Genomic DNA, 16,921 nt, shown 5'->3' with positions numbered 1-16,921 from the left:
ACCAGGATAGACCATATTCTGGGCAATAAAATAAGTCTTCCCAAATCAAAACAACCAAATTATGTGTAGTATGCTCTGTGATCATACATAATTTCTGCATCAGTAACAGTAAGATATCTGAGAATCTCCAAATATTTGAAATTAAGCAAGTTGCTTCTAAATATTCAGCTAGATCAAACAATAACTAATAAAAGAGGAAATATTTTGAACTAAGTGAAAAAACATGAGTGTGGTGCAGCTAAAGTGGTGCTTGAAAGTTATAGCTTTAAATGTACAGATTAGATAAAGACGAGGGTTTCAAACCACATACCTAATCTTCCACCTTAAGAAACTAAAGAAAGAACAAATTAATACCAAAATAAGCAGAAGGAAGGAAATGGTTAAATGAGGAACAGAAATCAATGGAATAAAAAAATCAACAGAGAAAAAAGTTAATGAAACAAGAAGCTGGTATCCAAAAAAGAGCGATGACATTGATATAGCTCTAGCAAGACTGATAAAGGAAAAAGAAATTAAAAAAAAGGAGAACCCCAAATTATCTGTGTCAGAAATTAAGAGTATATTGTCACAGGTCCTCTGGACATTAAAAACATATGGACTATTACTAACAGCTTCATGCCACTACACTTAAGAACTTGAATGTACAAATTCTTCAGAATGTCCAATTTTTCAAAATATAAAGAGAAATAGAAAACCTGAATAGTTGTATATCAATTAGTAAAATTCATTTTGCAATTTGGAACCTTTGCATTTAGAAAAATCTAGACCCTCTGGTGAATTCTATTATGTAATAAGGAAGAAATAATATTACTTATCAATAATACCAATTCCACAATAATTCTTGCAAAAAATAATGTAACAAACCAATATCCTATATAGAAGTAGAAATTCTTAACAAAATGATTAATATTATCAAAACAAATCCAGGAGTATACATTAAAAGAATAATATAAAGTGACCCAGTGGGGCTTGATCCAGGAATGCAAGGTTGATGTAATACTTCAAAATTAATTTAATTTACCCTTTAATAAATTAAAGGGGGAAAACCATGCAGAAAAAACATTTGACAAAATTCAACAAGGAATTGTATAGCTTATAGACAAGAATAATGAGTGCTGTCCTCTGGAGCAAAGGACAGTTTTGCTCATAGCTTTGGAAGCTACAGCTTGTGTTTCCTTTGAAGACAAGTTAGGAATCTTACTCTCAATAAAATAGTGTTTCCATCTAGAGCAAAGAGCAGTCATGCTTACTGCACACTATAAAATATTTGGCTTCCATAAACTCAGGGTTTCTCTCCTATAATACAGCCCACTTTGTAGTTCTCTTCAGGAATTAAGCCTTGGAGAAATGATGCAAAAATGTCAATACTCTATCTACTGCTATCATTATAACAAACCTTTTCTTTATCTCTGATCCAGGAGTTTCATGTCTTTTACTAGATTCCATAAAATTGTGGCAGGCTAACATTTGCTTACTAATTGGGTAAAATCTCAGTTTATTCACAGTTCTTGACAAATTCTGATTTTAAAAACTAGTTTAATCAATTAAAAGGTAATTATAATCCTATGTTAAAATGAATTTAAGATTATGCTGTGGGAAAAAGTACTTGGACAAAAGTATTTGAAACATTGAGTTTTGGAAATTTATTTACATATTTTGGATGGAAACATTTGATACAGTTTACTTGGAATTCCTGGAAAAAAAAAGAGTATTTATTTTTTTAAAAATGGGAATGCTTAATATACTTCAGAATAATAATTTTAAAACTCTTGCTCCCTGCCCAAAGATTCTTTTTGCATATTCAATGTATATGAGTAATATAAATAAAATATGAATTTCATTTAAAACACAAAATCCCCCAATAATTCCATTATATAGTAAATTGGTTATGAATGTTACAAAACTAAATGGTATTCATCTTAAGTTTCCTTCTTATTTCTATATTCTGGTTAGTGCCCAATAGGCTATAAGACTCTTGACACGTCTCTACTAATCTACCACAACATACATACCTTTCAAATCATGAGCTAAAGGCCTACTCCTAGGATTAGAAGTGTCTTCATAAGTATTATAGTTGTCAAAATGGAATTTCTCTCATCTTGAAATGTGAGTCGTTTTTGTTAGGTCATGATGCTGACTAGAAATTTTATCACTTAAACTCAAATATTCTCGCTGAAGATTCCGCATCTCAAATTCCAAGGTGTTCCTTTCATTTTCTATACTTCTTACATAGTTTTCTAAAAGCATTTTGTCTTCAGTAAGTCGACTGAGGCTGTTTTCAAAATTCATATTTTCTTGACTATGTTTCTTTAGTTCTTCTTTCAGAATTTGATTATCTGTCTTAATTTCCACTACCATTTTTGATAACATTTCGCATTCCTTGCTGATTTCTGACAAGCTGTTTTTATAAATATTTGCTTCTGATTTTGCATTTTTAATTTCTTTCAGAAAACTCTCTTCTGAAGCATTTTGGTAAGTTTGAAGAGTCTCAATTTTTCTTTCCATCATTTGTCGAGCAGTAGTAGCATCTTGTAATATTGTTTCAAGGTTCAGTTTTTCATTTTTAATCGTTTCTAAGATTTGAAGAAGCGACTCTTGCTCATTTTTTGCCAGTCTTTCCTTCTCTTTTAGCTGCAGGATCTCCAGCTGGTTTTCTTTTAGCTCATTTTCAAGTGAACTTTTGTCTTGGAGGAGCTGGTATGTTTTTTTCTCCAGAATGTCTTTTTCATCATGTATCAAGAGAATATTTGTTTTCATTGCTTCCATTTCTATACTCATTCTATTATTTTCACTAGTGACAAGGGCCATATCGTTCTGAATTTTATGTTCCTTACTTTTTAGCTGATCAAATGCATCCAACATTTGTTGCTTCTCCAAAGCAAGCTGACTATTTTTTTCCTCAAGCATTTTGTTTTGGCCTTGGAGAACATTATATTTGCTAATTATTTTCTTAAATTCTTTAAGACATTCTTTGCTGTCGTCTTCTGCTTTAATTAACTTGGACTGAATAGTGTTTTTTTCTTCAACCAAATTCTTCAGTTGCTTTTCGTGGCTTTCAATTTTCTGTATCAGAGATTGTGTGGTAAAGACTAGAGGCTTTATTTTGGTCTTCAGGGTTAGATTTTCGTTTTCCAGTTCTGATACTTTTTTCTGTATCTGCATAGATTCTTTTAGGTAATTCTGTAAGTACTGAATTTTTGCAACACACTGCTCAGTGACAGAATTGACTTTAGATGTTTTCTCATTTTCAGCTACTACTGATCCGTGTTTTACTATAAATGGTTTCCCTTCTTTGTCTTTTATTTCATGTTTTGTTTGGTCAAGGAATGATAGTGTATGTCTTGGAACTCGGGAATGGAATTTTAAATCTGTAATAGTCTTGCCGTTGATAGGAATGTCTTTATTGTTTTTCTCATTATTTTTTCCCCTGTGTATTTCACTCTTAGATAATTTTTTACATTTCCTACAAAAATTCACATGGAATTTTGACACTGTTTCCCTGAGTGGGAGTAACTTGCTTACTAATGCCTCTAATTCTGAAATTCTCTTTGATTTTATATCTTCATTTAAGTTACTTTCTATGCTTTCCTCCTTAGTGAAGTCAATTTTTTCCTTGTGAATGGGGAACAGGTCATAGTTCCCATTTCTTTGAATATTTGGGTTGGTTTTTAAGGTTTGAAGTTCACTTGTAAGTGCCAGTTCCCTATCATGTGACTTTTGAAGCTCTTCCTTCATTTGCTTAATCGAGTAGCAAATATCATCCAAATTTTCACAAAACCCATGCTTCAGAAAAGGCATGTCCATTTTGGATTTATCCAGAATACTTGTATCTGCTTGAGATATCACATTTTGAGATATTTTAGGTAGAAAACTGTACTGATTATTATAATTCTTCAATATGTCAGAATTTTCTGAAGGGTTCATAATTATTATGTTTGAAGCTGAATTATCTGTTGGAGTTCTCAAGTTCTCAAGAGTTAATATGTCCTTGAACTGCATCTGGGATGGAATATTTATACTTTGAGAGAGACTGTTAACATTATTGCTACTGAATTTTTCATCCATTGAAGGACGAATCATGGAATCCTCAAAATGATGAATTTTTTCCATAGAAAAGATTTCTTCTGGCTTCTCTATAGGCTGTTGACAATAAAAGCACACTATAAATGTACTGTCATTTGCCATATGATCAAGAAATTAAGATAATAATTTGTGGATGATTTATTCATATAACCAAAATAAACATGGTATCTACTTTTATACAGCAAAAAAGCCTAACAGGTATGGTTTATTTTCCAGAAAATTTAACAACATTTAACCTGTGATTCTGATCTCCTCAATTTGTTTAGAATTTGCACTTATTTCCTGAGGGGATGAGATACATGGACTAACCCCTCAATTTCAGAAATAGAAATTTAACATCCATCAACAGAACATCAAAAATAGGTGGAGAAGGTCATAGATAGGTCAAGGGAGAGTTTCAGGAAAGCAAATATTTCCACTTCTGCTTGCATTCCTAGTTTTAGGTCATTTTAGAGTTATAACTATCCTGAAAAAAAATATGATTTCAAATCAGTATGGACACAGTGAGGGTCACCCTGATTAGCTCTTGCTCTAGGGAGTTCAGACTGGGTCAATCCTAAGTGTATGGAGAGGCTATACAAACTGCCTTGTATTTGAATTTACTTGGAAATCTTTCAGTATCTGGACTAACTCAAACATCCCTCACAGACTCCAAAAGGAATAGGAAAACTGCAGAAGTAGAGAAGTAAACGTACGTCTTTTAAGGTCTTCAGGATAGAAACTTCCTTATTTTCGTCTCTGACAGTCAGTTCTTCCTGTGAAGAGGGGGAGAATGTAAAGCTGAAGGTAAACTAGTAGTAGTAACATTTTGAAGCACCTGAATGTAGGAATGATCTGTATAAATAACATACCGAATTCTTTTCAGTGTGTGTACTGAATGCTAGATTTTTTTCTGAGCCAAATTGTGGGGTTTCTACTTCAATAATACTTTTGTTCAGTATCTCACTGATTTCAGACTGTACCTGTAAAAGATAAATTGAGAATGTTAGAATTTCAGATTCATAAACTTATAAATGTATAGGAATAATAGATATTACAATTGAAAAATATTTTTACATTTAAAAATATTTATTTTTAAGTTTTAGGTGGATACAATGTCTTTATTTTATATTTATGTGGTGCTGAGGATGGAACCCAGTGCCTCGAGCATACTAGGCGAGCGCTCTACCACTGAGCCCCAGCCCCAGCCCATATTTTTTCATTTTCTATACATAAAAATTCTTTCCATCACAGAGAATATAAAATTAAGTGTGCTTACTTTATTGTAAATATGTATCATTAAAGGAGGCTTTAAGAAAATTAAATTAAATTGGATTGTTCTAATTTTTATCTTTCTTAATAACAAAATCAGAAAGATAACTTAGTGAACCAGTAACATTTTATGAACTATATTAAAATAATTTTAGGTGTTTTATTTTTTTACATTATTTAGTAAATATGAGATCTTTGATCTCTGTCATCAGAACAGAACAGAACATTCTATCACTCTGCAGAAGAGTTTGTCTTCTCTTCCATTTCCCTGCAGTTCCTCTTAGCACAAGAACACTGGGTGTATAAGCCGTTAAGGGAGAGAACAAGCATGGCTTTCTTCTCTTTTCCACTCTGATCTGGAAGAATAAAGTCTCAGAGCTCCTAGCATCCCTTTGTCACCATATCAAGTCAGAGAATTCACTCCTGGAAAGCAAGATATGGAGTGAGACTTGTTCCTGATAACATGAATTTTTTTAAAAAATATTTTTAGCTGTAGATAGATTCAATATATTCTTTTTATGTGGTTCTGAGAATCAAACCCAGTGCCTCATGCATGGTAGGCAAGTGCTCTACCACTGAGCCACAACCCCAACCTCATGAATCTTGATCATATACATGAAGCCATCTTGAAGTGAGCTATTTCTAGGATTTTTGGTTACTTGAGGTAATAGAGTATGTTTCCCCCGCTAAGCCAGTTTGACTTATATTTTAAACCTTTCAATGAGGGTCCCTATTTGTTGACTGTGTATAAATAGCACTTTAGAACTCAGCTAATGCTTTTTCTTTTTGCCTTATATCCAAATAATAAGTATGAAAGAGAGAATGTAGTTTCCTCAAAACAATTTTGAGCTTGAACTATGTCATGGCTTCTGATATGTTAAATTCTACATCAGTTTATCCACTGGCTAAGTAGTTGTAGTTAGGAGATGGGAAGATAAATGTTAAGTCACAATGTATCCTATAGAGAGATGAAAAGAACCATACCATGCTAACATTCTGCAAAGTCTGTATTCGCAGAGCCTGAAATGATTCTAACTGATGCTGAAGGACCTATAATGAAATTAAACAAAGTATTAAATTGAATATTTTTAGGCTGCTAAACATAATCTTGGATTGTTCTGATTTTTATATCCCCTAATGTTACCATTATCAGAAAGCATCATATGAGAGTCAGGTGATTCAAATTCTTAGTCATTTTGCTGACTCTCCAGAGCTCTTTCATAAAGATTTTTGTGAAGACAAAGTGGAAGAACCAACAAGCATTTGGGAAATATTTATTCTGGACAAGTTCAGCCTTTGCATAGGATTTTGGAGCTAATAAAATGAAATAGACTCACTTTCAGTGCTGACTGTGGTTGGATTTGGTTTTCAGATTCTGATATGCAGCCATATTCTGAGAAGTAAATTTGAAAAAAATGTGGTTTAATTTTTAAATTTTATTTCTCAGTAAATAAAAATAGCAAATTCCTAACTTTCTTGGATAGGAAGACAATGAGATAATGAGAATATTTAACATCGACATTATGGTAATCACAAATTTAAGAAGTAATTTTCATTTGACTTAAAATACCCACTTGAGTATTATGGTTTTACTTTTATAATAAACCACTACTTTGTGGCACCTAACTTGAAAAATCTTAAAAGCTCAAATATCCTTGATTCTGAGATACAGACTACATTTCTTTTGTGAAAAAACAAACTAATAATCCTCATATCATAGGAGACTTGGCAGGATACTGTATTAGTTCTCAGTTTAATAAAATTGTAATGTGACTTTTTCCCCCTTTTAATGCAGAACAGGTTGGATTAACAACATACTGTGAGCCTTGCTATTAAGCAAAGCACTAGAAAGATCCACATGTTCCTTCTGTTGGGAAAGGCAATTCAATGTGCATAGTCCTTTGGTCCCCTCTCAGCCACGTAAGAACTTCCTTATGAACAGAGTGCTCACAGTTTATGTTAAACTTATCACCTTGTGTGGAAATATTTTTCCCCCATTTTACTTATTTATTTGGGAATTGAAACCAGGGATGCTTTACCACTGAGTTACATACCCCGTTCTTTTAAATTTTTTTATTTTGAGACAGCTTTGATCTGTTGCTGAGAGTCTCCCTAAAGTGCTTAAGCCTGGCCTTGAACTTGTGATCCTTCTGCCTTAACCTTTGGAGTCAATGGGATTACAGGCATACACCACAGCTCCTGACACATTTCCCCATTTTAGCCTCAATGTGTATTTCTTTGTTCTGCTCAAGTGTGGAGGGCCTCCCCTATTTGAACATCTTCACGGGTTTGGCATTGCAAGCTATTTTGTGGCTCCTCCCAGTTAATGGATTGCTCAATGCACTGACCTCTGCCTTCCCTTGGCTAGGGAGACCCATCTTGTAGCTCCAGAGTTGGGCGTAACCCATTTGGAGCTGGACAGCCCACTGCCTAGCTTATTTGGCAGAAGAACATTCTATAGAAAAACCTTTGAAGTTTGCCCCATATAATAAAGCAAATGTGGGCTCTCACTCTCTCTTTCCAGTGTGGTAGCCCAACCCTTAAGGTCAAAGAGCCATCCTGCCCTCGCTTTTCAAAATTACTTTCAGTGTCATGTGGTTTTTTTCACCACCTTCTTTTCTTAACTTTATTTTGCAGCCAGCCCACAACACATAGAGGAAACCCAAATTCCACTATCCACATGGGCCGTGGGTGAGACTTAAGTGTGTGCATTTTATGAAAACTGACCAACCCTGACCAATACACTACCATCTCCCTGAAGTGGGGCATTCTGCTACAGCACAGGAGGGGTGTGTGCAGACCAGTTGTCCTACATTGGTTACCAACGGTGACCTACTGGCCATTGGAGTTCAGTAGCTACTGCAGAAAATTATCTTGCACCTGTCTTTGCTTTGTGACTCAAATGTAGTTGTATCCAGTGTTTGAGTTCTCTTTTCCTTGATGCTTCCAATACCAACACAGAGTGGACAAAAGTGCTCAAGCTTCTCTTGACGATAGAGAATAGTTATCACATACCCAACATTTCCTGGAAGATAGGTTATAGATATGCAACAGGGGAGAGACTATGTGATATGTGCAAATTTCCTTACATATATCCCTCTTTGTTCATATGTTAGGCAACTTGCGTTAATTCTTTTTTAAATTAAAGAAGTGAAAAAAAAAACTGAATGAAATGAGAGTTAAGATTGAACGGTCTTCTAGGCTAATTCTAGCCCAACAAGTTCTGCCCTTACATAAGGGCTTTGAAAGAGTTTTTTTTCTTCTTCTTCTTTTTTTTTTTTTGTATCACGGATTTGTACCCAGAGTCATTAACCACTGATTTATATCCCTGGCCCTTTTTATTTTGAGACAGGGTCCCACTAGGTTGCTTACAATCTTGCTAAGTTGCTGAGGCTGGCATCAAACCTGTGATCCTCTTGCCTAAGCCTCCTGAGCCTCTGGGATTATGGGCATGTTCCACTGTGCCTAATTAAGAGGCCTCTTTTGGATTGGTAGTCTGCTAGGTGTTGTAGAAACTGGTTGCCAACTCCTTTGTCACTTGGCCTTCATCACTGATAGGGCAAAACTGGTTGGGAGCCTGGAGATGTGTGTGACCAATTACAGAATGCCACCTCAGTCAAAGACAGAGAGGGCCAGTGTGTTTACCAGGATGTTGCTTAGCTTTGCATCTAACTGGGAATAAAATGGCAAAAAAAAAAAAAAAAAAAAAGAAAAAGAAAAAGAAAGAAAGAAACAAACAAACAAACTGAAGTAAGGCTGGGATGGAGGCAGGAAGGCATCTCAAAGTTTTTTATTCACTCAGATATCTTCTTCTAATGAATTCAAATAGGTCATGCAAATCAAAAAGAAGATATTATCTGGAATTCCACCACCCAAAACTAACATTGTCAATTTTGGGTACTTATCCTTCATTGGGCTCTGGGGTCATATGACACACGCTACTGAAGTGATGGATATGCCAATCACCCTGAGGTAATCATTACACATTATATATATATATATACACACACACACATATATATATATACACACACATATATATATACATTGAAATGCCACACTGTACCTCATAAACAAATAGTTACTATGTGTCAGTTAAGAAAAATGTTTCAAAGAAAGAAAGAAAGAAAATATATCATGAACAAGAGGTCAGAATCATCATGTTTTTAAAACATTTATTTCTGTTGTGAATCAGTGTTGATTTACTTCCTCCCAAGAAAAATGAGAAAGCTAGCATTATAATTCCTTCCACATCTACCCCCACTTTTCATGATATTCGCTGTTTGTGTTATTTTCATAGTGAAGTTTCATGATGTTTACATTCTGTTCTGTAACCATAATACTCATAAAACTATTTAAATACCAAAGATAGGATATTATTCTTGGAAATAATTTTAGCCTTCCTCTTTATTCTTAATGGTGTTGCTGTTCAAAATTACATCTCCTTCCTGCAGCAATACCCGCCCTCTTCTATTAGAAGAACTTACAAGTTCAAAGCTAAATATAGGATTCCTTTTGCTAAAACCAAGGAAGAAATAAGGGTTCAAAAGAAACCTATAGACTCAGTGAAGTGATATAGTAAAGAAAAGATTCTTAAGAAAACACAATGGGGTTTATACATTGCTTCTCTCTATATTTTCTATCTTCCATCTCTTCATTTTTTGGCCACGGTACAATTACATAGTTACCATGCTGTTTCTTGTCATATGGCTCATGTTTAACTTGACCTTGACAATTCTGTTCAGAATTTCTGTTTTTTTGAATAGTATTTTAGATTTTTATTTTTTTACATCCTTCCATGAGCCCCCATTAGTCTATCCCTCTGAGCTATAGATTCAGGGCCAGGGTAAAAATTGAGTGTAGCTGTCTGCAAAAGGAAAAATCTTTCGGAACAGTATTGACAGGCTTTGTTGGAGGATTTGGTCTCTTTGGTGATACTTTTGGTGGTATTCCCTGAGACTTTGGTTAGAAATTTAGTGGTAGGATGCACCTTCCTTGAGGAAATACTCTTCTGACTTGGCTCATTCTCTCAATTCTGTCAATTCAGAGCCCTGGACCTGGGGTTGCCATGTAGGATTGTTTACTGGACAAGGGTTCCTGGCCAAAAGGCTGTGTGGGGCTCAAATCATCCTATGCTCTTTCTACTCAACTAACCAGCACTTGGGGTGGGTGTGCATCCACTCAGAAGAGGATGGGCCTCTTTAAAATCCCCACAAAGCCATTCCATGGGCTAGTGGCAGAACCACCCAGAACCTCTGCATTTCTTACAGTAAATTCCTGTTTGTTAATCAATCTCCAAGTGTGTACCCATCTGTTTCCAGAAGTTGCTACACTCTACACATATGAATCCTAACCTACAGAAAGGTGTTTTCTCTTTTTTCATTCACAAATGGGTTGGGGATGTTCAAGAGTATTCTCAGGATTTTGACTTGCTTTATTGCTTCTACAAATCGGGCAGAATCAGGAGCCAGGAAATGGTTTGGCTTGCCTGGACCTTCTGTTTTTAATTTTGGCCTCCACTTTCTGATCTTGTGACCTAAGGGAGTGCCCCCTTCCTTCTTCAGGTGCTGCTAGTGAAATTTTTGCTCGTTTTCTAGCACTTTTTAGTTCATTTCATTTGGCACTAAGGAAGGAAGATCTGTCATCTTTCTTCACTCTAAAATCTCTCACTGAAAGTCTAGAAGGATTTTTATAACTTCATGATTCAGCTTTGTGTGTGTGTGTGTGTGTGTGTGTGTGTGTGGTGTTGTTTCTTGTTTTAGTGGTTCATTATTCAGCAACTTAATTCAGCTAAGTACTTTAGAATTCCAGAAGAGAAGGGATCCTGATGAATTAGTCTTTGATTAAGTAGGTACAATTCTTTCATTGAAGCAGGGGGAAGGCAGAGCATATGGGTAACGATGGAGGTAGGTAAGCAAGGTGAAGGTGGAGGGTGAGTGAGTTTTGGTCTTACTGCTTCTACTTTCCTCACATAGCAAAGGGCTGTGTTATGAGTTGCGAGGTGGTGGAAAGAGGAATTGGGGATTTGAGAACAAGAGGAGTGCAATGACTATCTTGGAAGAGAGAGGTTTGAAAAAGAATTTGTTGGGGGCAATAAAGTAAGTTTGCCAAATAGCACTGAACGCTCCTTTTAGATTCATGTTATGACTCAAAAATGAGTGTTTTTCTCTAGCAATGTCCAGATGATCACTACAGGCAGAGAGTAGGCTGAAAGTTGGATTCACCTATTTTTAAAGCTATTAAAATACCCTTTGTTTTTCTTATGAGTCTTTGGCTGCTACTTATTCCCAAAGGAAAGTTAATTTAAAATTCAGAAATAAAGAGCAACACAGACACTATCAAAGAACCAGATAGACATTATCATAGCACATAATCACATGTTCCTCTTAAGTTCCTGTTGAACATATGGTATTAGGAGGCATTTAGATGAGGTGGAAGATAGGTCCCATCCCTCAAGAAGCTTATGGTCTATGGACTATGCAAGAAATATTCATATTATATTCAACTTAAATTCTCTAGCTATCTCATATTTAAGTGTCAAAAGTAAAAAAAAAAAAGAAAAGATCAGTGGAGTGACTTGAGATATAATGTGAACATTAAGGGATTTATTAAAAGGCTGCAGAAAGTTATGTCATATTGAGTGTTTGTGGGAGGTATTAGGGCCATACCTCTGGCCAACCAAGTAAGGGAAGCAAACGAGTTTTAAAAATGAAACATGGCAATGACTCTCAGCTTCAAAGATTTGTAACTCTCAGGTTCAAATACTAGGTTTGCTACAATGATTCAAGTACTTGTTGTAGGAGGCCCATGAGTTGTGGCACATTCTGTACAACTGTGAGAGCGATGAACTATGGAGTTGGGTTGCCTGGATTTGAGTCCTGGCTTTGCCACAAACAAGGTGAGGGGATAACTCTAGGCAAGTTTGTTGGTAGAGCCTTTATATCCAGTACACGATATGTCGTCAATGCTCAATAAAGCTCAATCTTTCTCCAGCGCCCTGGACAACACATGGTCTTGACATTCTCTGGACTCAGGATATGGCAGTTGCTGGCTCTCTCCCTAAAACTGTGCAGTGATTGCTTCTTCACCTCCTCTAGACCTCCATCAGATGTGACCCGCTGAGAGGTGTTTTCTCCTATCACCTGCCCTATTTAAAATTGCACATTCCCCACCCACCTCTGACATTGCACATGCTCCACACCTCCTTCTCTGCCTTACTTTTCTCCATAAGATTTACTGCCATCTTGCACACAATATCCTGTGTCTGTCTGTTCTCCCGACTAGGAGGTAAGCTTCATATGGGCAGGGGTCTTACATATGGTGTTCACTCTTGGATCCCAATAGATAGAACAGCCCTGGATACACAGCAGTGCTCAGAAATATTTGTTTGGCAGACAAACAAAATGAATGAAGACTTGGGTAGGACAGAGGTCCTAGAAAAAAAAAAATGTTGGTCATCCTGAAGTTCAAGAGTGTCTCTTTATATACTCATTTCAATGAATCAAAGGCTAATTATGTGAACTCATTGTTCTTATTTGCATGAATAATTAGCACTATTTAGGCAAATCAAGTAAATATTTTGTTGCTTAGTAATCAGAATGGATCACTTGGTGACAGTGAAGTGTAGACAATACAGAAAGAGGGTCCAAAGTCACACCTCCTAATGTGCCTTCAGTTGTAGCAAATCCAGCCATCCTTGGCAGTACCTGATTTGATATATCTAGCATTTACTGAGTACCTGTCCTGTGCTATATCCTGCACTTGTAAACACTATGCTCTGGCAAGAGAGACTGTAACTTGTAAACAAGTATTTGTGTTATTTTATAAGTAACTTCATTTTCTATAAATATTGGCATCTTTCTCCAGCGCCCTAGACAGCACATAGTCTTGCCAAATTGAAGTATCCCCATCTCTTCAATCTTAAGTACTCTCTTGGAGGTAAAATACTGGGCCAGTTTAATGTTTAAGTTTTTTTGTGAGGAGGACTCTTTCTCTCCTGTCCCTTTTACCCCTCACAGTTCTCCAAGGAAGCCAGAGTCTCATGGATGGAGGAGGGTGGGCCAAAGAGCAGAGAGGAGACTGGTCCTGCTGGCCTCCACTTAATGTTTCTCATTTTGGTGGTGACTGAGTATCCAGTTGTCTTTCGTCTACTGAGGTGCGGCTGTTCTGGCCTCTTCTTTCAGGGACCTTGCCGAGGCATTTGTGAAGTTTCTGGATTTGTGAAATTGCAGAAATCTCGTTCCCATTTCAAGCTTCTATTTGAACACTTTTCTGCTTCTGGATATCTATATGATGCACATGGGTTATCAGCAACTGGGTCCTCACTTTGTTAGTCTGTCTAGGTACTGCCTCTGCTCAAGTGTTCTGCTCCTTCCCTGGCATGTCCCCCTGAACACTAGCCACAGGCGCATAATCACTGAGGGCTTCTCTCAAGGAAATGAGACTCCAGCTTCAGTGTCCTCGGGTTCCTTACCTGGATATTTACACAACCTTATTCCCGGTTCATGCAAAGTTTGAAAACTGTAGCCACTTGGTTTTTTTCAAACATCCTCCCTGTACAATAATCTGTAGTCCACAAATATTTACTGTGAAAAGTAGTTTTCTTAGAAAAGAAGTATCTTTTTAGTGTCTGTCCAAAAACCTCAATACTTGCCATCTAAAGATGAAGTATAGTAGAGTGTTGGTTAAGACCTGTATTCTAGAGACAACCTGCTGAATTCTGACCCTATCCTTTGCTACCTGTGTGACCTTGGGGAGTTAGTTAACCTCTTTGTAAAGTGGGGATAATGGATAGTACCTGTTTCATAGGACTGTTGTGAGGATCGAATGAATGGATACATTTACGTGGTTAGAGTGGTATGTGGCTATCGTTAGTATCATAATAGTTACTAAGTGCATCCGTCAGCCAGTGGACTTAAGCAATGTGCCGGTTGTCTGTATGCAGTACAGATGTAGCATCATTGCCATAGGAGCAACTTGGCCTGGAAGATTTTACCTGTTTCACTGCCACCAATTTCTTTTAACCCCTCGGAGGCATTTAGGATCTTGGACGCTGAAAGGAGAACGGAGTCGACCGCGTCCTCTTCCTCAGTGTGTTTTTCTGTAACAGAACCCAGCAAGGTCTTTGGTTCCGTTGGGAGGAGTGGAGCCGACCAGGAGCCCCAGCCAGGTGGTCCATGCCCCCTGCGGCCACCAGAGGGCGCGCTGCCGCCACGCAGCGGCAGCGGGGAGCGAAGAGGGTGCTTCTCTGGGGCAGAGCAGGGGATGAGCGGCTAGTTAAGAAGATCCGCGCTCCAGACGACCCGGGAAATCCCTGCGGCTTAGGGGTGAAGCGACCCAGCTGCGCTCTACTTTACCCTCCACTTCCCAGGGTCCCCCCTAGAGGAGCAGCCCCCTGGCCCCGTTATTACCGGGGCTCATTTCTGCTGCTCAAGATCTCTCCACCAACTGCCTAGCCCCACGCATTCCCCTCAGTGGCTTCACGCTGGGGCATCCCGTTGCCTAGTAACTGGGTGACCGGGAGGCGGCGCCCCACCCCCACCCCTTTGCCTCGAGCGCAAGTGGGTCTTGCTCAGGCTCTTCAGACACTTTCCCACCCAGCAGTGCCCAGGACATCTGCGAGGTGGGAAGGACCTCCCCTTTGCTCCTCTTTCCCAAATCCAGGGTACAATCCCACTTGGGCGTTTTCTCCCGCATCCTTCCTGCTAAACAGCACTTGGTTTTGATCATATGATGACTTAAGATAGCACCTGTTGGACCAAAGCTGTATGAAGAAAGGGGGACATTTGGGGACAGCTGTTCACCTTTTTTTTTTTTTTTGCTTCTGCCACGCCATTTCATTGTCTTATCGTTTTATTCCACTTATTTCAACCCACCCATCAGTGTGGTCTCAGCATTTAGGGATTTGAGCAGCATTTAAATTAGTATATAATATTTATTTTGCAATATCAACCATTACACATAGAATACAGTCACTGAAAATTCAAATTTTAAATCACAGTCATAAAGAATTTAAAGTCACTATGATATAATAATTTGTTATATAATTAACATATGGCTTGCTTCAATAGAAATGAAATTTTATGATAGTTTCAATGTTCATTTGCTCTAATTTCTTGTTTCTTACAAGAAAATCTTACTCTTAGATTTGATAATTTATGGTATTGTAGACAATTTTAATACATTATAATTTTGAGAACTTTAATGTGTCTGTTAAATCACTACTCTAAATAAATTGCATTATTTTGAAAAGAGAATGTAGATTAAAGTCTTTACATTCCCATGTTTATAGCAGCACAATTCACAAAAACCAATCTATGGAACTAATCTAGGTGTCCATCATGGATGAATGGATAAAGAAAACGTGGCATATATGCACAATGGAGTTTTATTCAGCCATAAATAAAAATGAAATTATGTCAGTTGTAGGAAAATGGATGGAACTGGAACCTTTATGTTAAGTAAAATGAGCCAAACTCAAAAGGTCAAGGGTTGCATGTTTTCTCTCCTAAGTGGAAGCTAGGGAGGAAAAAAGAAAAAATAAAAGTTGTGGGATAGGAACCTCATGAAAATCAAAGGGAGATCAGTAGAGGAGAGGGAGCAGGGAGTGGAAGAAGGGGAGGTGGGGGAAGTGTTGGGGAGTGATATTGGCCAAATTATATGGCATGCATGTATGAATGCGTAACAAGAAATCCCATCCTAATGTACACCTATAAAGCACCAATAAAAAGCTAAATAAAGAAAAGAAAGCCATTACATTAAAAAAATTTAAATTGTATGCTAATGAAATTTCTATAATGAATTATTATATTTTATGCAATACTATGTATTAACTTCTAGTAATATAATAAATAGCATAACTTAATATTCTGTAATAACTCCAACTTATGTAATATTTGTGGATTATGAAGGTGTTATGGTTTGGATATTAGGTATCCTCCAAAAGCTCATGTGTGAGACTATGCAAGAAAGTTGACAGATGAAATGGTTGAGTTATGAGAGTCTTAATCTAATCAGTGCTTTAATACCCTGATAGGGATTAACTGGGTGGTAACTGTAGGTAGGTGGGCTGTGGCTGGAAGAGGAGAGTCCCTGGGGGCATGCCTTTGGGGTATATATTTTGTTCTTGGTGAGTGGAGTTCTCTACTTCCTCAGGTTGCTTTGTCCTGAGCCGCTATCCTCTACCACACTCTTCTGCCATGATGTTCTGCCTCACCTGAGCCCTGAGATCTATGAGCTCTAAAATAAACTTTTTTCCCCTAATTGTTCTAGTCTGGTCTTTTGGTCTCAGCAGAGAAAAAACCGACTAAAACAGATGACAAGTGAATGTTGATTATTACATAGAAAGTATGTGTGGATTTAAATAAGAAGGCTCAGTCATACCAGGTAGAAAAAAAACAGGAAAAAAACAGATGATGATAGTTCTTGCAAAATTAGACAGTGCACTTATTTCAATAGACTTATTTAAGTTTAAGATACTTCTCAATTAGTTCATCATAAAAGGGACTTGTTAGTAAGCCGGACAGTTTATTTTGGGTGTTAGGTCAACAGGCCTCTTGGTGATCAAACTCATTTTTCTTTTGAAAAT

The 16,921-nt window shown here is 37.1% G+C and overlaps 1 protein-coding gene across 1 annotated transcript; it reads right to left on the bottom strand.

Annotated features, from left to right (window-relative positions):
- Positions 1-1,750: 1,750 nt before the first annotated feature.
- On the bottom strand, positions 1,751-15,030 carry Ccdc110 (coiled-coil domain containing 110). The gene is given in 6 exon segments (XM_015485999.2): positions 1,751-4,140; positions 4,935-5,045; positions 6,319-6,384; positions 6,672-6,727; positions 14,330-14,581; positions 14,931-15,030. Coding segments are annotated over 6 exon segments (2,736 nt in total). The 3' UTR covers positions 1,751-1,989.
- Positions 15,031-16,921: the final 1,891 nt, after the last annotated feature.

The sequence above is a fragment of the Marmota marmota genome, unplaced genomic scaffold, assembly GCF_001458135.2.
Source record: "Marmota marmota marmota unplaced genomic scaffold, marMar, whole genome shotgun sequence".
Lineage (NCBI taxonomy): Eukaryota > Metazoa > Chordata > Mammalia > Rodentia > Sciuridae > Marmota > Marmota marmota.
Note: the sequence above shows the minus strand (reverse complement) of the source record. Positions and strands in the feature narration are given on the sequence as shown.